Below are 21,117 nucleotides of genomic sequence, written 5' to 3'. Positions count from 1 at the left end.
GGGTCTTTCCACAATGGTGGGAATGTTCTTTATCTGCACAGCCCAGTGGCTATAGAGGGCTGCAAATATGGCTAGTGTGACTGAGGAAGTAAGTTTGATTTTATTTGGCTTGACATTAAATTGAAATAGCCACACATGGCTAGTGGCTACCGTGTTGGACAGGACAGCAAGCCATCATGGATTCTCTCCTCAACCATACCATCACCTCCGTCTGTCCTCCTGCACCACTCTCGCCCCCCATCCAATGTTTTCCCCCAAGACAGTGGCCAAGATTCTTCTAAAAATGGTCCCACGGCCCTTGGGACAAAAGCCAAGCTCCTGGACATGGCCTTCAAGGCCCTGCCTCCCAGGGACAAGACAGCACCACAACTCTCAGGGAGCCTAAGATGTTCCAGGTGCTGGAGGGGCAATGACAGCCGCGGAGGGGACAGCAGCGAAGTCCTCGCCAAGGGGACAGCACCGGAGGAGAGAGTTGAAAGATCATGTGCCTGAGTCTGCCAGGCAGGGGCAATGCTCACACCAGAGGCAGAGCAGCACACGGGGCTCGCATCCACCCCTGCCCACCTGAAGCCGGTAGTCTAGTGACGGGGGTGGGGCAGAAACAGTAAACATAAGGAACGGGCCTATTATACACTGTGAGAAGAGAAAAGACAAGACAGGTAAGGGGTTTCTGGGGGACCCAGGTGAGGTAAACAGTTTGCAGCACTGAATCTTCAGAAAGAAAAGAACCCAAATCAACACTGTTCTTGAGTCTGCATAGTGGGAGAGTGGCAGGGGCTCTCCCCCATTCTCTAAACTTTTTGGCAAGTAACATAATCTTCATAATTTACAGCTTAATACAAAGAAAGGGGTAATAACTCCGGGAGAGAAGTCACCAGAAAAATCCTGCTTGCTCAACAGAAATGTTCCCACAAGCTGGAGATTTTGTTATCTCTGAAGGCCAGACCGACTGTGCCCCATATACCCCAACACGGGCAACTGAGAGCCACTCCTCCCTCCTGAAAACAGCAAGGTCACCACCAGCAGGGAGACGGGAGGTGGGCAAAACAGGGGGCTGAGGTCTGCCAGCCTTTGCTCCAGAAGCCCAACACCGATTAAAATCCACTTCACCTCTCTTCCTTGGGCTCAGCCGCAGGTGACGGTGACATGTGGTTACAACGGGAATGCAGATTTGTTAACACCTGCAGGCCTGGGGCACCTGGCTGGCTCAGTCCATAGAACGCGCAACTCCTGATCATGGGGTCGTGAGTTCAAGCTCCATGTGGGTTGTAGAGATTACTTAAATAAATAAGTAATTTAAAGTGTAAGAACAGGACACTTGCAGGCACCAGACACCACCTCTCACGTTTATATGGTTAATCGTCCTGACAACAATGTACAAATAAGACAAGGAAGGCCCAGAGACAACGTGATTTACTCACAGAAACATAGCCTAGGATACGTTAGAGTGGCCATCTCTGGAAAATATAACTTCCACACTCATTCATTCATTCTTTCAACAATGTTTTAGTGAGCACCTACTACAGAGACACAATACTAAGGTGCTCGGGACTCAGTGGCAAAGAAAACAAACATGACGCCCAGTGGTCTGAAAGGTGGGACAGACCCCTAAGTCGTCGCATAGATACATCAAGCAATGGGGGGAAAATACACCAGAGGCTGTGATGGAGAATAATGGGATAAGCGCAGTGGTTAGGAGGTCGGAGTCTTCGAGAAGGCACAGAAAAATGAGCAGGAGCCAGCCATGCGGAGAAGGAAGGGAAGAACATTCCAGACAAAAGGAATAGCTCGCGCAAAGACCCTCAGGCTAAAAAGATCATGGTAGGGGAGACTGGGGAGGGCAGGGGGCTAGAAAACGGGAAGAAGTCCAGAGTGGCTAGAATGGGGTCAAGGAGGGGGAGGCTGGCTTTGCTCACCCCCATATCCCCAGCAGGGAGCTGGGTGCCTCGGACAGAGCAGCTGGGAGTAAGACTGGAAAAGCAGGCAGGGGCTAGATCACAGCAGGATTTATGGTCCAGAAAAGGCATTTGATGTTATCTACACACCAGGGAAAGCCACTGGAGGGTTTCAAGCAGAGGTCTGATTTAGGTTGGTAAAATTTCTCCAAGCCCTAACAGAGAGCCATTGAGTGGTTTTTGCCCCCAGGGAAATGACAGGATGCAATTTACACATCAGAAGGATCTTGACCGTGGCCTGGCCAGCTCCTTGGCTCATCCTGATGTGTGACTTGTGGCCACTAGATAGTAAATGTCCCCAAAAGCTAAGCATCCCCAGCTGGCATGTGGGAGGTGGCCGCCTTTCAGGAAAGCAAGACAAAGCAGCAAATGACAGGATGTATTGACAGAGCATCGGATGGGCACAAGGCTGTTGGCAGATGGAAAATTGTCCCAGAGAACGCCTCAACAGGGTCGTGGCTTATTGTTAATGTCGAGCCATTAGGAAAACACAATTATGTGCTTCACTGATACTGTAAGACATAATCTGAGACAGAGCGCAAACACTGAGTGCTTCAACTGAAAAAAGAAGGAAGGCAACGAACAGAAGAGCCACTGGAGGAAACGCCTGCCTCGCACAGGTGGGTGGCCAAGCCCTCCAGTGTGTGTGTTTGTTCTCACTCCATGTCTCGTGTCTCTCATTTAAAGGCAAAGTTTGGCTCTTAGGCATCTACAGACAGATTTGGAAAGGAATTATAATTATAACTCTCCCAGGTGCTTAAACATACATTATTATCTCATTTAATTTCATAAGCAGGTAAGCACTGGTAACCCCGTTTTGTAGATGAGGAAACAGGGGGCCGGAGGCATTAAGTAGCTTTCCAAATGCCCTTGCTCCCCTTTCCAGCTTCATCTCTTGACACTCTGGTCCCCTCCTATGCCTTTGTACATGCTGTCCCTTCTACCTGGAATGCTTTTCTCTACCTTCCTCACCTGCCCAATTCATCTTCAAGGACAGACCGAGTGTATCCTCCTCTGGGAAGGCCTCCTTGACTACCCCAGCCTGGCCGGGTAATCCCATACCCATTTGGAGTTCCTCATTTTCTCTTCATAAGTTGCAAAGCCAGCATTTGATCCCAAGCCGATGTGAGTCCACAGCATATCTCTTGGCCAGAGTTTATGTCTGTGTCTTACGCAGATCAATCAGAAAACATAAACAGGCATGGAATATATTCCAACAGTACGAAGGACTTCCTTCATCACTCCAAAAAAGATCCTGAAAAGCACCACTTCTCTGGGGAAAGCAGGACGTTGTCTACAGGGGTAAAGGGTTAAACATCTCCTTTTCCTCTCTGCAAGAGAATTTCACCTCTGTTAATTGTCTAGCATAACTCCCCTGGAAACCTGACGAAGGTAAGATGTTAACTATGTTACTAGGCAACTCTGCTTATGGTAAAAATGACCCCTGACTGGTAAGCTGCATCTGGACTAGAAGTAACTATAAATAAATTATAAATATCTGATAAAGAAACCGAACTTTAGATTTTCCTGAGTGTAGTGACTCAGAACTGATAGGCCCCCGGCAAGAAACCCTGGAAGGTAGAGTTGTTACAAGAGTTATGGGTGCTTTGGGGAATAAGGCTTCTGAGCCAGGATGACTTCCAAACCCACCCATCGTGGGGCTCATTCCCTTGCACCTACACTACAGTCTGCGGGGGTGCTGGGCAGCCAAGAGAAGAGCTGGCGGCCACCTCCGTGGACCGAGGCAGGGGCTGCGGCTGGAACTACTCCTGCGGAGGAGCAGATCCTGTGCCCTGCCGGCAGGTGCTGGGTCCTGCCCACCTCTGTCAAAGACATAGGGACCAAGTGTGGCCCATGTCTGTTCTGTGAGTCTGAATGTTTAACCCAACCTCACAGAGTCCCCGTGGGAGAACAATGAGAAATAAGGCAACCGATCTGGAGAGAAAAGAAACCATCCCAGCCAAAACCACCAACACCTATTCTGAACTGGAAACCTCCTGAGACTCTACTATTTATACCATTTATAAAACACACACACACACACACAAAAAAAACCTGGGAAGGAGCCCGTGTTCGCTATCCTACAGAGGGCCCAGGTGACTTGAACAGCAGCTGGCCGTAGGAGTGAGGGAGGGCATGACGTACATGATCTCCCAAGGCCTCACCACAAACCTGGGATGCAACTGTGGTTATGTGAGAACACTGGAGATCAGAGAAGTTAAGTGGTAGATCGAAAGTCACACAGCTTGTAAGTGGCAGGATACGAAGCCCGGCACTTGCACTGAACTCAAAATCACACTTGAATCCACTATCTGGTTTTGCAAAACAATTCACTTACAGCTCAGGTGAATGTACAGAATAGAAACAGGCATGGGGGTTGGGGTGAAAGGACCTCCTTAAATAGTGTAGGTAGCACCCACGAGGCACTCAGTAAATATTCACAAAATAAATGAGCGACAAAAGGCCCAGGGTCCATATTCCACATTATCAAGCTCCGTTTCAGTCAAAACAGCAAAATGGAACAATAAAATTTATGCATGAGATTGACCCTGGGTTATACTACTGAGTTGGATTCATTTCCAACAAGTTTCTAAATCATCCCGGCAAATTAGGCCCAACTTCAAGATAAGCACGTTTTAATTAGCTGTAATATGAAGGCATTCTATTACCAAGTGATGTTTAAATTTGAAAACCAAGGCAGAAGGCCCAGCTGGGAATCCCCTGGCCCGCAGAAGAGCCAATACATAAAACCAAGGGGCAAGTTGATCCCCTCTTCCAACCCTGCAGAGGCTGGGAGCTCCGCCTGACACCACAGAGCCTGCAGGAGAGAGGAGCAGAGAGAGCACTGTCTCAACTCCGTTCAGCCAACCAGTTTCTCTGCTGCCTTTTGTAACATGACCTCCTTGGACCTCAGCTTTCTCACCTACAAAATGGGGACATGTGTGCCTGGCAGAGTTCTTATGAAGACCTAATGAGATGATATGAGAATGAGCCTAAGATGGGTAAATGCACAGCAAATAAATTTGTGCTTATTTCCACCCTATTTTTCTCCATAAAATGGCACAAAATTTAAAAATAAAAATCAGCGAGAGGGGACTTTTTGTTCAAGATGGCAGATAGACATACACTTTTTGCCTCTCCTCTCTTCTAAACAACGCTAGAATGGAAAGAAAAAAGATACACAACAAAACATACACATACATATATATTAATAATTCAGATAGATAGATGGATTAAAATAGAATAACTCAAAAAAAAAAAACATTAGAACACAAGAAAGGGCTGGGGATCAGACTGACAGTCAGTCAGACTGACAAAAAAGCCTATCACCTCCAAGGCGCCAGCACCCCAACACAAGACCTCTGGAAAAGCTATTATCCTAACTGAACCCCAGAACATCCCCAAAGGCAGGCAGCAGGGAGCCTGGGCCAGGGACATGACGGGACCTTTGTGCTAGCCTACAGACCTTGGAGAAGCTGACTGTTGGATCTGTCTCGGCTAAAGCCAGGGAGAAGAACTCCAATTAAAGGAAAGATGTGCCTCAGGGATTCCCCCCTGTCGTTAGCCATGAGGCAGGAAAAACAAAGTGAACCAGTGCCCTTGGGTGATTGCTGGTCTACCTGAGAAACAGATGCCCCAGCCTCGAGTGAGCTTGTCTGTCCCCTGTGCTAAAAGAAGTCCCCAGCTTCATGTGTCCTCCCACAAACCATAGCCAGGGCACCCAAAATCAACATTCACATTGCTTATCCACAGAATCATGGATCTCGCAGGCAGTGAGGCATCTAGATCAGTCTAGCCCTCTGTTTACAAGTAAATGTCAGTCATGAGTCACCAGGCATTTGTAGAAAATAGCAGCATAAAAAGAGGCCTAATGTGAACAGAACTAACTACCAAGAAAAGAGCTAATGCAGGAAACAGAAGATAACTTTTTATCTTCTGTATTATAATCTTAAAAAAACTCAAGATATTCACATATACTTAAGAAAAAAGGAATGGGATACTCTGATACAAGATCAATCAAGAAACAATACAAAATTCTGGGAAATGAAAAGGTGACAATAAACTTACTGGGTATGAACTAAAGGATGGTTATGGCTAGAAGTATCTCACCCAACTCCCCTCAGGGGTTAGCCCTGGGGAGGGGGGCTTGAGGGCAGTGGGGAGAAGAAATGAGAGTGAATGCGCCCTCCACGTTTTCCTTTATATCCTACTATATTTCTGTGTACCTTACAAAGAGTAAAAACAAATTTCAAAAAAATATGGCAGGACTCAAGATAAAGTGGGAAAATGACAGAAGACTGAAATGAAACTGGAAGTTAACAAGCAAAAGACATGTGTGATATCGTATGGTATAGCTACAGGGGACCTACTGGTATACCTCCAAGCTTCCTGGCAGCCATTGAAGACGATAGGGATAGGACAGCCGTGGACAATGGCCAACACTGAGGCAGGGACCAGGTGAAGGGTCTCTTGTTGAAGTTGTGACAGGACTCCAGCCCAAGGAGAAAGCCATGTTCCCCTACTCAGAGCTGACTCACTTAGGCACAGCCCAGAAGCTTCTCAGAAATCATTGTGGAGTCCTCCCCACCACACAAGAAAGTGCGTGACATCTCCAGAGAAATTCCTTGGGCCACAGAAAATTCCATCAATTGTCATTTTTCTTCATTCTGACCTAAGAAGCAATTATCCTACAGCTCTCATTCCCATCATGAGATAAGGATGAATCCTCAGCAAGTGACTCAGAGTCTTTAAAAATCATCAACATGCTGGCCCTTGACTTCCTGGGACCCAAAAGGAGGAAGTTTTCTCCCTAAGATGTGTCTCCCCGAAATAGGCACTTTGGTGCTCCCCTTTCTATGCATTCATCCCCAGTTGCCAGGAATGTCACAGCTGTTCCCCTGCACTGAGAACCTCTCTGCCACAGGGAGCTACCTGGGACAAGGAGACACAGTAATGCCAATGACTGGATGTCGCGTCGTGAGAACCAAGACGCACAAGCAATTCCCTCGCCCCAGTTTGGGACAACTCTGAAGTGACCATGTTCCAGGCCAGCTTCTCCCCCCACCCAATGCTGCATCCCTTACTCCCTTCCAGGTACATTTCCTGGGAACTTCCTCCCAAATAAACCCTCCACGGGCAATTCTCCATCTTAGAGTCTGTTTCCAAGGAAGCCAATGTAAGATTGTCTCTCAGGTGAAACACACTCTCCCCATAACCTATATGGGGCCTGAAGAGCTCAGGGGTCTCTGGGATATCTGACCATGTCTGAGCCAAGGCTACATGGCCTAGGCCAGCAACACATCCCCGTTGTCCAAAGCCAAGGGGGAAAACCTTCCCACATCACAGTCTAGAGCCATGTTCTCCTAAGTGTACTTCCCAGGCCAACAACAGCAGCATCACTTATGCTGATTATAAGTGTTATAATCAGTCATCACTGTGCCTTTTCAGCCCTTCTCTACACCTACTGAGTCAGAACTTCTGAGAGGGGCACCCGGTGATCTGTGTTTCAACCGCCCTCCAGGTGATCCTGAAGGTTGGGAAGCAGAGCATCCCTGACTACTGGGTGAGATCAAACACAAGACATTAAACTTTTCCAGCAGCAGAAGACCTAGAGACAGCTGCGGACGAAAGTCTGATGATCCAGCAACATGAGACATTCCATACTCTGGCTCCACACCTCTGGCTCCGAGGCACTCCTCTACTTACAACCAGGCCAGCTGGGATGGGACACTCTTTATGACAATCTCTGCTGGTGTCCCAGCTCCCCTGTAGGCAGGTCTCCCTGCCTTAGGCTGGCCGTACCCACAAACCACCCTCTAGGCACCCCTGTAGTAGCTTTTCCTTCTACCTAGGACACCCTTCCAGGAATTCTACATGACCCCACATAGCCTGCCTGGCGTTTCCTTTAAGACTCTGCCATGTGAGGCCTTTCTATACCCCTGGCACAGCCCCAGACAATTAGATATTTAATTATGACTCTGCATTTTGAGCCACGTTACAAACCCACACAGCCTTCCGTCTAGTAAACAGAAGTTTCCCGTTGAGTGGCTGAGCCTTCAGGACAAGCCTGGGTCCCCTGGCACAGAGTAGGAACTCAATCAGAAGCTGCTGAACATCTGAGAAGCCCAGCAGTAAACGGGTAATTACATATTGGAAAACCCCAGGCTTGTTGCTCATTCAAGCAGGCGCCAGAAGTTTGCTGTTCTACTGTAGCAAGTTGAAGCATCAGGATAATTGATCAAAATTTATTATCCCGTGTTATACAGCATGTTTTCGCTAAGAGATAAAATTACAATTTACCACGACTCATTAAGTTAATAATTACTTACCATATGTTTTTATGGCTGCTCCCAAACCACACTGAAAAATCACTGTGCAGGTTTTCGGTCCATGTAAATAGGATGACTGCCAACAATGTGGATACAGAATTTACTGACAGGGAGACGCAGGGCCAAAATATTGAACAGGTAGCACAATTCTAAAGCTTTGCCCTGCTCATCCCCGTGATTCTCTAGGGTAGCTGCACCACATTTTCCCGGTCAGTGGTTCTCAAACAGGGGCGCTTTTGCTCCCCCAGGGGATACCTGACAAAGTCTGGAGATGTTTTTGGCTGTTAGGACTAGGAAGGAGGTTCACCTGGCACCTAATCAGTAGAGGCCAAGGATGCAATGACACATCAGATGATGCACAGGACAGACCCTCACCCCCCAAACAAGGAATTATCAGGAATTATCGGGTCTGAAGTGTGATCAGGGCTGGGGCGGGGAAACACTGTTCTAGATCAAAGGAAACTTCCATAAATGTTTCTTTCATCAGAGCTTCACAGCAACAGTGTGAGGAAGACATTGCTGTCCCCTCACACAGATGAGAAGACTGAGATGTGGAGTGGTTAAAGGATGTGCACCAGGTCAGCAGCCCACTCCAGCGAATGGAGTTTCAAATGCAATTTGAAACAGTCTCCTCTGCCTGATAAATCCAACTCCCCTCCCACACAGATTCCAGAAGGAAATAGATGCCAAGGAAATGAGCAGCTCTCTGTTAATTCATTAGGCTGAACGGTCCAGGTGGAGACTGCTTCCAACCGAATGCGGGAGAAATCAGATCCAGAGACCAAGGCACAGAAACACCTGCTGTTGGGAGGACCCTTCTCCTGCAGCAGCTGGGACAGTCAGTCCTCCAACATCCAGGGCTGAAACAGGTTCCCCCGCCTCATAACTTTCAATTGTGCAGCTCTTCATGAGTAGAAATGAAAGCGTTTCCTGCTGGGGCCACATGCGGTATATGCATGACTTCCAACCTCAAGGCAACCCCACAGGGCAGGTGTTGCTGTACCCATTTTGCGGATGAGGAGACGGAAGCACAGGGAAGTTAAATAACTTGCCTGTGCTGATGATGGTGAAGGCAGCATGCAAACCCGGTTCTCCAGGTTCCAGAACTTACATTGCCTTCACATCTTGCAACTAGTTCTAGGAAATGAGAGAGGCAAAACAGCTGGCCCTATGGAATCACACAGGGCCGGCAGTCCTGCAGGCGTATTCCTTGTCCTGTAGGCAAGGACTCAGCTGCTCTTCCAGGCTTTCTGGCTGCTCTCTGTGCTGGGCTCTGTCCTCTGGTCCTACTTGGGCAAGCTCCTCTAGGAATGACAGGTCAGCCAAGAGACTCTTGGCCCCTGCTCTGCCCTGGATTTGATGTGCTCACTAATATCTTAAAAGAGCCAAAGAGATGCTAAGTTCCTCAAGCTACAGAGGAAAACTGGCAAGCTCTGAATTCATTAATGCATTCATTCATTCAGCAAATATTCATTGAGTACGATGTGCCAGGCCAGCTCTGGGAATACAAAAGTAAAGGCAGGCACCGTGGTTCCTGTCCTCTGACGCATATGAGGGCACATCTCCTCTGAAGGCAGCACCTTCATCCTTCCTGGGGGTACTATACTTTACAATTATAAAGGACATGCCCAGGCTTTGTTCATTACATCTCCTTACCACAGCTCACCAACGCACTAGACTGATGTTCACTGATTTGCTTTCCCTTTGCCAAGAGGGAAACAGAGGCCCAGAGAAGGTCACTGTCATGCTCAAGGTCACCCAGTAGACTGGGGGCAGCAGTGCCAGGCCTGGGCTGTGGCTCCTGACATTCCTAAGGTACAGAAGTTTGGCCATAAGGACCCTCAGAACAGACTAGGGGAGGGGCTATGGAAAACACATTTAGACAGAAAGTAAAGAAGAGCTGCCTCCCATCCTCCAGAGTCCCCGGAACCAGCCATCTCAGCTCAGAGCTCCTGGCCCAGGTCCGCCCATGGGCTCCACCCACAGCCACCTGTGTCCTTGCAGAAAGAAGCAGTGGGGACCTCAGCCACCAGAAATGCTAAGCAGGCCTCATAAATGTCAAGTAGAGGTGAGGTGGGGACAGCACCTCCCACTCCTTGGATTTTCGTCCCAAGGAGACACCGATCATTCACTAGCCGAGCTTGTGTTGATCCCCATCAAGATACAAGATGCTGTGCCCAGAGCTGTGTGGGCGGGGAGTTGCATCACTTACCCACGCACACATTTCCTGAGTAGTTGTGGGTCAGGCACTGTGCCAGATGCTGGGAGCCCACAGAAACCTGTACACAAACAACCAAACCACTGCTACACGGTGTGGTCTCTGGACCGCCGGCAACATCACCCGGGAGCTCATTAGACATGCAAATTCTCACGAAAAGACTTGTATAAAAATGTTCACAGAGGCTTTGTTTATAATGGCCCCGACCCGCAAATAAACCCAAACATCCATCAGCAGGTGGGCAGATAAACCAATTGAGCTATATTTACACCAGGTAATATTACTTATCAGTAAAACAGAACTATGGATATACACGACACAGATCAATCTTGATACCATGTTGAGCAAAATGAAACCAGATGCAAGGATGTATATGCTACATATGAAATTCTAGAACTTAAGTATACTTGGTACACTGAAACTGAACATAAAGCATTGATAATAGAAATCAGATAAGTCATTTCCTGTAGAGGCGGGAAAGGAGTCTGTGGGCTGGAAAGGAGTATGAGGGAACTTTCTGGGGTATGGAAAATGAGCAAAATCAGGATTGGGATGGTGGTTACACAGGTGTTCATATTTGTCAAAACTCATGGAACTATGCACCTGAAATTTGCACTTTATTTTGTGTCAATCATATCTCAGTAAAAAATGAGTTGCTATCATTTGCCCTGGATCACAAAGCCACAACTGGTGATTTGAACCTACGTTTGCCGGGTTTCCACTAGTTTCCACTAGCCTGCCATGGTGGAGTGGGGGGCCCCAGGCAATGCCCTGAGCCTGGTAAAGTGCCTTGCCAAAGTCAGAATGAAGGGACTTCATAGATACCCAAGGAAGAGTGTCAATTCTCTCCCTAGGCCTTAAACCATGACAGAGACTTGAAGGCAGGGCACCTAAGTGTCAAGCTGGGAGTCAAGAAACTTGGGTTCAGGCCTCAACTCTGCTCTTCACATGCAATGTAAGCTGTAAGTGCACTACCCTGTGACTCAGTTTCCCCTTCTGGGAAGCGAGGAAGAAGGAGAGGATCAATGGTTCCCAGAATAGGGCCACAGATCCTGGGAGGCCCAGGGCCACAAGCTCCTATGCTCACTGAGGCACTGTTGCTACATGAAATGAGCAATATGCCTGCCGTGTACCTGGTAAGCTACTTTTCAAATGCATGTTAATAGTTATTGTGATTAATAAAATAACATCTATTTCAAAGCAAAAATGAAACCATAGCAGCTTTTGCCATTATGTATTTTCTCAAACAAAAGATACCAAAAGGACAGCCACCGCTCATGACTTTGGTTTAAAGTTGCTAGAATCTCTGTGTAGAGTATCAATAAGGGGACAGTCACCATGGGAACAGTTGCCGAGGGCCTTCCGGGTCAACTGTCCCATAGTTGTCCGGGATCACTTGGGCAAATGTTTGCCCTTGTGTTTCTCAGGCCTAGGTCCCTGTGGGGGCAAGCCTCTTGTGTGCACTGCAAGGACCAATCCCCCAGTGTGCAGGCTGTGTCCTGGTCCCAAGTGTGGTCATGGCTGTCCCTTAGACCTTAGTTTCTGCTCCAGTTCTGACAGTGATCAGTTGTAAGAATGGAGCCGGGGCATTTCCCTCCCCAGTTCCTCACCATCAGACCCTAGTCACAATGCGCCTACCTCCCAACCACCAGCACTAAAGATGACTGCCCACTTGGGATCTGCATGTGACCCACCCCTAGCTGAGCCAAGTGACTTCCCCTGCCTCATCCTGCCATAAGCCTGAAGATTAAGAAGCAGGTATCACACTCAAGGGCAAGGTCAGACCTTTCTCTCACCTACCTTGGTGGCCCACCTGGACACACCCTCGACTCTGGGCCAGGGGTCCTAGATCACAGACAGAAACCAGAATCACCAGCTTCTCATTCCCTGAGTGGTTCCCTCCGTGGCCAGGTTTCACACTAGTCCTTGGTGCTGAGTCAGAGCTTTACAGAGCATCAGAATAAAGGCAGGGGCCTCAGCTGCGTGACCATCCCTCCACCCCACCCCCAGAAATCCCACAGGTGGGACCACCCCACTCTGGTGGGGTTTACAGAAACATCACCCGCAAAAGTTGATGAGCTAAAGGCCACCCCCACCCCCGAGCCAGAAATCCCGGATCCCCACGCACATCCCCAAACCAGAGGCTGGAACCTTGCCAACTTAATATTCAAAAAAATAAAGCCAAGGGCAGAAGACAGTCCAGCTGCCCTGGACACCCAAAGGTCTTCTCCTCTCTCAAGACTCCATCTGCTACTTTAATCAATTTTCCCTCCATCAGACTGGAAATAGCCCGAGAACCGGCTTTCTCTTCAGGACACCATCCCCTTCTTCAGCTTCTAACTTTGCCGATCACGGAACAAAGATAATCACATCACCCGCTGCGAGACCTCACTCGCAGCCCACCTCGCCCCCACGCCGCCAGAGTCTACTGGCCCAGGATCCCACTCCCCACCCGGGGGGAACTGCGGAGGGCTTTGCCCTGTGACCCTAGAAGCCGCTCCCCAGGGCCTGGGGACGCACTCAGGGAGGCCCAGCCCCTAGGCCCCGCGTTCGGCGCGGGGACGCCCCCTTCCCGCAACATCCACACAGCAAGGGACTAGAGTAAAGCCGGTGGGTGGGGTGTGGTTGAGACCCCGAGGGCCGCCCATCCAACCACCCGACGCTCACTCACCACGCAGCGCCACCAAGCCCGCGCGTCTGCGCCAGGGCCGCGGGGAAACCCACGCGCGCCGTTCAATCCGGGCTCCGAGTGACGAAAAGCCGCGCTGGGCTCCCGCCTGCCCCGGACCGACGCGCGGACTGCCGGACGCACCCACGGTCTGGCTCTCTAACTAAAGTTTGAAAGTCCCCCCCCCCCCCGACCCCCGGCAAAGAGGGAAGAGACGCGGATGGTGCAGCTGCCCCTAAACGTCCCGGGCCGGCCTGGGCGTGGGGAGCGGGGGTCGGACGCCCCCCAGTTGGGATGCCGGGGACGCGAGCTTCCATTGGGAGGACGCGCCAGGCAGAGCAGTGGGGACCCGGCTGCGGGCTGTGATCTCGGAAAAGGCGGGCGGAGGGGCGGGGAGGGTTGTCCCTGGAGGGACCTGGACGGACTCCCGCTCACCGTTCCCGGGAGGGGTCAGGCCTCGACTGTCGATTGCCAGCTCGGAATCCCAGGCCCCGCCGGGCAGTGACGGCCAATTAGTGAACGGCCAGTTGGTGCGCCTCGGCGCCGGGAAGTTAAAGCCCGGACGCGCGAGTTGGTGACCGGGGGGATGAGGGCTGGGGCGGCGCGGGGGCTGGGCGTGACCGCATGTGGCTGTGTGACGACCAGGCGATGAGTGTGTCTCAGGTCCACCGTGCATGGGGGCTGTGCGTGACAGTGTGCACCCGTGTGAGTGACTGTGAGTGGGATCGTTGGACTGTCGGAGCAACTTCTTTGTGTGACTGTCCCCAGCTGTGACTGGGTGTGACAGGCGATGGGGACATGTAACGGGGTGTGTGGCCTCGTACTGTGTGAATGGGTGACTTGTATGTGGCGATGTGACAGTGTACGTGGGCGAGTGACTCCATGTCATTGTGTATAAATGACTGTTAGGGTGACTTGTGTGGGACGGTAAGACAGCGTAAGTAGGTGCTTGGCTGCCTATGTGAGTGACAGTGGGTCACTGTGTGTCAGCCTGTGAATGAATGTGAGGCTGTCAGGGGGACGTGGGCGAGCGTGTCACTGTGTCATCGTGAGAGTGACTGTCGAGGTGACTTCTGCCTGTGAACGGAATAACTCAGGGCATGAGTGTGACGGCGAGGTTATCTATGTGAGTGGCATGTGCCCGTCGGCGGGGCTGGTGCGTGAGGGACCCCGCACATTGGCACCGCGGCACCTCCCCCCATGGGTCTCCGAGAGTGCCCCGTCCCCAGCCGCCAGGTGATTTCTGCCCCGCACTCCAGCCCGGGACGCTCCCGCCGCGGCGCGGGGTCCGAAGGCGCGGGCAGGCCGCGCCCGCCTCGGCGCCCACCCCCGGCCCCCGCCTACCTTGCCGCAGTGGTAATAGTCCAGGTGCGCCAGGCCGGCCGGCTCGGCCCCGGGCCGCGCACCCACCGCGGGCGCAGAGGGGTACAGGCGGACGTCCATGGCGGGCGCGGCGGCGGCGGCGGCGGCTCCCGCGGGCAGTGCCTGGGCGGGCGGCGGGTGGGAGCCAGTGTGCGAGCGGGTGTGCGAGCGCGGGGGGCGGGCCGGGGGCGGGGCCCGGAGGAGCGCCCCGCCCCCGCCCCCGCCCCGCCCGCGCGCGCTATTGTTCCGGCCTCGGGCGCCGCGGAGGGCCGGGGGCCCGGGCCCAGGGGAGGGGTCCCATCCTTTGGGGTGGGCCGCCGCCGGGTCCCTGGCCGGGCTCTGCACCCTCGGGGGTCCGGGAAGGGTGTGCGCCCGTCCAGACGGCCCTTTTCCGTCCCGCCTTCCCCACCAAGCGTGCGGGGTGGAGAAGCCCATTTGACACCCCTCCCCAGAAGTGGGACACTGACCACCTGGCATATTTAGGAACTGGGGGCGGGGTTGGAAGGCGGTGACAGGTACACTTTCCAAGATGGGTGCTGCCTTGCCTAGGGGACCACGGCCCAGCGCCTGCAGCTGCTCTTAAGGGGCCCTCCCTCCTTGTCCCACTGATCCTGATCCTAGTCACTGGGAGAGGGGCTCTGGGAGTTGCTGAGCTTAAACTCTCACTTTACGTTTGAGGAAACTGAAGCCAAGGACAGTCACTTCAGTAATGAAGCTCCAAGTGAGCGGGCCCACGGTTCCCAATGATCTAGGTCTGCGACAACTGGGAGAAGGCAGAGGACCCTGCCCCCTTTAATGAAAGGAAGAGGGAGGGGATAGAAAGGGCCTGGAAACTGAAGTTCTGAGGGTTTAGAATCTAACCCACCCCACTCCCACCCCTACCCCAACTTCTCCAGGAGATAGAGAACGGAAATGGAATGGCTCTCATAGTGGAGCAGAAAGGTGACTGAAGCAGGCTCCTTCTCCCACAGAAAAAAAGCCCCCGAGCTCTTCACATCACCTGTGGGAGCTGGCCTGTTGCTCTTCCCCTTCTCATCTAAGGTTTGTAGAACTGTCTACACTAGCAGTCTCCACTCCCTCACCCCTACTGACTACTGCACCACTGCCTCTGGTTCCTGGCTCTGGCACACTGGGATGCCTGGCTGGGAAGTGCCAGGAGGCCAGGAGGCAGAAGTGAGTCAGAACGGGATTGCTGGATGGCAGCTGGACATGTGATGCTATTTGGAGAAAAGGGAGTGAGCCTGTTGCCCACTCAGGAGCCAGCTTGGAACTTAGCTCCCAATTGCTACTTGAGCTTTGTTGGTCCTGACTGTGAGCTAGGACCATTGCTGGTGACCATAAAGACCCACTAATACAAGATTTGGTGTGCAAAACAGGCTTTCCCTAAAGGTCTGGGAAGAACAGAGGGAAATTACTGCTCAGAAAGGAAAGAACTTCCAAATAAATTTCAGCAGTCATTGTTTCTAGAAATACATTGCCGTATCTCATCAGAAGGAATTTTCCATTGGCCCCTCTACTTTTTTTTTTTTTCCATCTGGACATCCAGCTGACCCTGCACTATTTATTGAAAAGAACACCTTTCCCCCCACTTCTCTGCAGTGTTAACTATGTTATTAATCAAGTCATCCATATGTCTATGGATTGTTTCTGAATTCTCCAGTCTGTCCTGTTAGCCCATTTTTCTCTCCTTATGCCACTATCATACTGTCTGATTTTCTATAGCTTTATAGTAAGTGCCCCATAGAATAGATCTACACACTTTTACCTTCAGGACTATCTTGGCTATTCTTGATATTTGTACTTCTACTGACATTTTAAAATCAGCATCTCTGTTTACACACAGACACACACACACACACACCCCCATACACACACACAATCCTGCTGGGATTTTGATTGCTATGTTGCTATCACATTGACTCTTTTGATCAATTTGGGTAAAATCAACATTTTCAGTATTAAGTCTTGCTATCCATAAACATGGTATGTCCCTTCATTTGTTTAGGTTATTTTCATTTTTAAGTTCTCTTAGCAATATTTTAGTTTTCTTTCTTTTTTAAGATTTATTTATTTATTTACAGAGGGCAGAGGGGAGGGGCAGAGGGAGAGAGAGAATCTCAAGTAAACTCCCCACTGAGCATGGAACCTGATGTAGAGCTTGATCTCACAACCCTGAGATCATGACCTGAGCTGAAATCAAGAGCGGGATATTTAACCGACTGAGCCACCTACATGTCTCACTTTTTTTTTTTAAGTTTCTATGTAGAGCCTTTACATGTCTTTTATTAGATTTAGTCTTGAGTGTTTTATATCTTGATATTATTATAAATAGTTTCTTTATATGGATTTTTATTTTTCTGTTTTTGGTGAATACAGTGCAGTAGTATTAAAATGAGTCAACAAATTCCCTCACTTTTCCATGGAGTGGAGTCTATAAAAGGGATGGGTTTAGTGAATGGTTTTTAACAAATGTAATATGGCAGAAATGACACATGGCTTCTGTGTCTAGGTCATAAAAGGTGATACAAGTTCTACCTGGCTCCTTCTCTTGGACATTTGTCTTTGGAACCATAAGCAACTATTTAAGAAGTCCTAGGCTGTTGTACTTTAAAGAAGTCTGAAATAACCTGCACATAGAATCCATGTGCAAAGAACCTGAGACTCAAAGAGTAAGATGACTCACCAGTTCCCAGTTGGATCACCCCCTACTGTTCCAGTTCCATCTACTGTTTGACTACAACCATATGAAAAACCCTGGAAAAACCCTAGCTGATCCCTTCCTGAATCCAATGTACAGAAACCATGAGAGATAATAAAACATTATTGTGATTTTAAGCTAGGAGGTTTTGGGGTGATTTGTTACTTGGCAATATAGATGTGGAACATATATAGATTTTTGTATAATGCCCTTGTATTCAACAACACTGCCAAACTCACTCATTCTAACAATTTATTTGTAGATTCTTTAGCTTTTTAAAAAATATGCCATATTCTATCTCATCCATAAAAATGAGAGTTCTACTTTTTCCTTTTCAATCCTTATACATTTTATTTCTTTTTCTTGCCTTGTTGCACTGGCTAGTATTACCAGTACAGTGTTGGAAAGAAGTAATAATAGCAGGCATCCTTGTCTCTTTCCTGATCTCAGAAGGAAAGCTATCAGCATTTCACCATTAATTATAGTGTCTGCTATAGTTTTTGTTTGTTTAATTTCATTATGTTGTTTTGTCCCTTTTTGTAGATACATCTGCTGTGGGTTGGGGAGGTCAATCTTCACAGGAATCCTGTGGGTCAGGAAATAAGACTGCTGTGTCCATTTTGCAGATGAGAAGAATAAGGCCCAGAGAGGAATGCTCAGCATCACAATGTTAACAGCAGGACCAATTAGCAGTACATAAGCTTAGAAATCCCACCTGGAGCACTTCTTCACTGCCCTTACTTCCACAGTCCTGGTCCCACTAACTCTGACCAGAGCTATATAACAACAGCCAGCACAGTATGGAGGCCCATGTGCAATGGGTCGGCTCCAGGCAGCCATTTGGCTTCTCTAAGTGTCTGCAGGCAGCAGCAACACCATGATGTTGTCTGTTCCCTATGTCCACTCCCTTCCCTAAGGAGAGGGTCAGCACCAAGGAGGTCTCTGGGAAGGCCAGCAGGGAGCCCTGCAAGGAAGTCATGCAGATCCAAAGCTTGGACTTGCCCTTTCATGTTGGCAATTGATCAGATAGGAAGTTGACGACTCACTTTCCCCCAAAGAAATATCCAGCCTCCTTTGCTGTCCTCAAGATAAGAGTGGGGCTTAATCTTCCCTCTCTTCCTCTTGACTCCATACAGAATATGTGAGAGGGGAGTGTCAGGTCTCAGCAAGTGACCAGCTGGCTCAAGACAGCTTGGCCATGCTCTGCCTTCAGCAACCCAGTTTGGGGACCCAGAATATCTTCCTGTACATCTCCCAGTTCTCAGCATCTAGTATCATGAAGAGCTGAGATATCAGGAATATAGATATGCCTTAATATGTTTTACTATTTAGATATGGCAAGGCAAACAGATCAGGAGACAATTGCCACTGAAAAGATAGTTTGTTACTCACAGTTCCCAAGAGAAGGAGGCACACCACGCTATGGAAGTGGGATGGGGTGGGGCACACGAGAAAGCATATGCATTGTTCAGAGGCAGAGGGAGAGGGGAGAAGTGTGGGCAAAAGCATTTACTGTGGTTTCCCATGGAAATAGGCGAGGTAGGGTAAGTTAGTTTGAATAATTTCAGTGGGTTCCAGGCCTAGGGACTGACGTTAATTGTCTGGTACCCGGCCCTGAGTGATGAGGGCAGGTGGATGGTGGCCTGGTGTGTGAGAGCTCAGTAAAGGAGGTGGTTGCTGGTATGGGCTCCAGACTGGTTGGTTTACATTTTAAAACACATGCACAGGACAGCTGTTTACTATCTCTTGGAATTGACTAACTCTAGAAGGGGCAGCCCGTCTAGGGTCCACAAGGACCCAGATGTCAAAGCATCAAATACAGACATGTATTAATACAAGACATATCCACTTAACTCCAGGATCCCAGAGAGAAATCAGTCCTACTCCAACTATGGCTCCATTACCTGAGGAATGTCGTGGCTTTAAGTCAAAATGGCCAGCTCTCTAGAAATGGCTGTGGCCAAGGAGCTAAATAGCCAACTATGGAAGTCCTTAGGTCTCACCATTAATATTCTGTCTCAGTCTTCGTATGGATATTTGGCAGAATTATACTCTCCCTCCCCTTGAAGTTAGGTGTGACAGTGTGACTTGCATTAGCCAAGGGAACATAAGTGGAAATGTTATTTGTCACTTCCTGCCAGGAAGTTTAAGGATCTGGGCATCATTGACAATTCTCTTTTCTGTCCACCATGAAAACCCTAACAAATTCCAACTCCTCCTTTAAGACCCAAATCAAGTAATAGCTCTTTGGTGAAGACTTCTCCAAGACTCCAACTCAGTGTTTCAGTTTGCTGCTCCAGTAACGGTCTGCACACAGAATGATTTCACCAAACCTTAGTAATACATTTGCCCCATGAGTATCTCCGGGTCAGGGACAATGTCCCACTGATCTTGATGCCTCCAGCAACCAGCACAGGAACTAAGAGGGCATGGATATGTCATGCCCTCCTCCAGCAGAGACAAGGCTTTGAAGGATCTTCCTAGGTCCTTCTGGCAGGCAGAATGGGTTTCCAGAAACTGTACAAGCAGTCAGCGTTTGGGGTGTCATGTGCTGGAATGTAAAGATTTGTGGGGATATGGATGGAGCACCAGCGTGTCTGCAACAGGACTCCGATCCATTCCATAAGAGGGCAGAACTCTGCTGTCCTAGGCATGCTCATTCTATGTGTGTGTGTGTGCACACAGGCATCTTCTTTGGGACAGGGTTGAGATGGGTGACTATGGGCAGTAGTTGGGCATTCCTACGGCCCTGGCCACCATATTCCCACAACAGCACTCCAGCCTGTTCTTTATTTCTGACAACCAGCCAAGTCAGTCCACAGCTTCCACTCCAAATGTCTGCTGGACCAAAGACCAAATGGACCAATGCATGTGTGGTTTGGCACAAGATGATTCACTCTCAGGCCCCTGAACAGAAAAAAGCATGAGAGGCCAAAGGTTCAGAATTCAAGTCCTGAGTTCTGCTGAACATCTTGTTTGATCTTGGGCAAATCACTGCACCTCTTTGAGCCTCAGTTTCCACTTCTGCAACATGGGCGGGTAAAGCCTACCATGTGTGTCTGTTGTGACAAGCAATGATGAAATAGCAAAGCTCTTCTAAAACTCTGAAGCTCTATTAAATTGTGAGTCATTAAATGATGTTTTCTAGTCAAGGATTCCAAAGTCCCCTCACAAAAGGAGGAGGCTTCTCCCTGATGCTCCACTCTTGAATCCCATTCCAGCTTTCCAGAAAGGCAGTACCAAGGTTCATCTGGGAGACTTCACACTCCTTGGGGTTTCCTGGGGTGAGGAAGTGGGGGCTGGATAGAAGAAGGGGGGATGGGAAGAGTCCATGGGAAGTCCATGGAGCACCTGCTAAAAACCAGCCCCTGAGTTTTGGGGATCCTCTCACTAGCCTTCCAAGTGGGCATTATTGTCAAAGCACTTTTTACAAATGAAGAAACTGAGCCCTAGGGACACATCCTGAAGCCTCAGGCACCCACCCAGAGCCAAGACTTCTCCTTTTTTTCCCCTTGAGGATAGCTGACATTGGTTTCAGGTATACAACACAGAGATTTCTCAAGTTTACACATTCTGCCTCGCTCGCCTCCAAGCGCACTTACCATCTATCCCAATGCATCGCTGTTTTAACAGCTAGGACGTCTTGGAGCTGGGATTCATAGCTGAAATCCACGCTCCTTCTACCCCCCATTACACTTGGGTTTAAATTATGTGGTGCGTGCTGCCTTACAATTCAAGGAGTTTGTAATGGGTGACTTACCCACAACACGCTCCCCAAGAAGTCTCAAGGGCTTACCTTTGTCAGCCATGTGCACACCTGTGCAGTAGTGTGTGCTGGTTACATAAGGAGAGAAATCAAAAAAGGTAAATGTGACAGAACCCCAATC

At 49.5% G+C, this 21,117-nt stretch overlaps 1 protein-coding gene across 2 annotated transcripts in view; it reads right to left on the bottom strand.

Annotated features, from left to right (window-relative positions):
* TOX2 (TOX high mobility group box family member 2) overlaps nucleotides 1-14,634 on the bottom strand; it is a 132,165-nt gene extending 117,531 nt beyond the window's left edge. The window contains exon 1 of one of the 2 annotated variants that reach the window (XM_045980106.1): nucleotides 14,515-14,634. In XM_045980106.1, the coding sequence (XP_045836062.1) occupies nucleotides 14,515-14,613 (99 nt within the window). In that variant the 5' untranslated portion in view covers nucleotides 14,614-14,634. Of the gene's footprint in view, nucleotides 1-13,173; nucleotides 13,252-14,514 lie in introns of those variants that run through there. The other variant, XM_045980107.1, reaches the window with a different exon arrangement.
* Nucleotides 14,635-21,117: the final 6,483 nt, after the last annotated feature.

This window comes from Meles meles, chromosome 16, assembly GCF_922984935.1.
Source record: "Meles meles chromosome 16, mMelMel3.1 paternal haplotype, whole genome shotgun sequence".
NCBI lineage: Eukaryota > Metazoa > Chordata > Mammalia > Carnivora > Mustelidae > Meles > Meles meles.
Note: the sequence above shows the minus strand (reverse complement) of the source record. Positions and strands in the feature narration are given on the sequence as shown.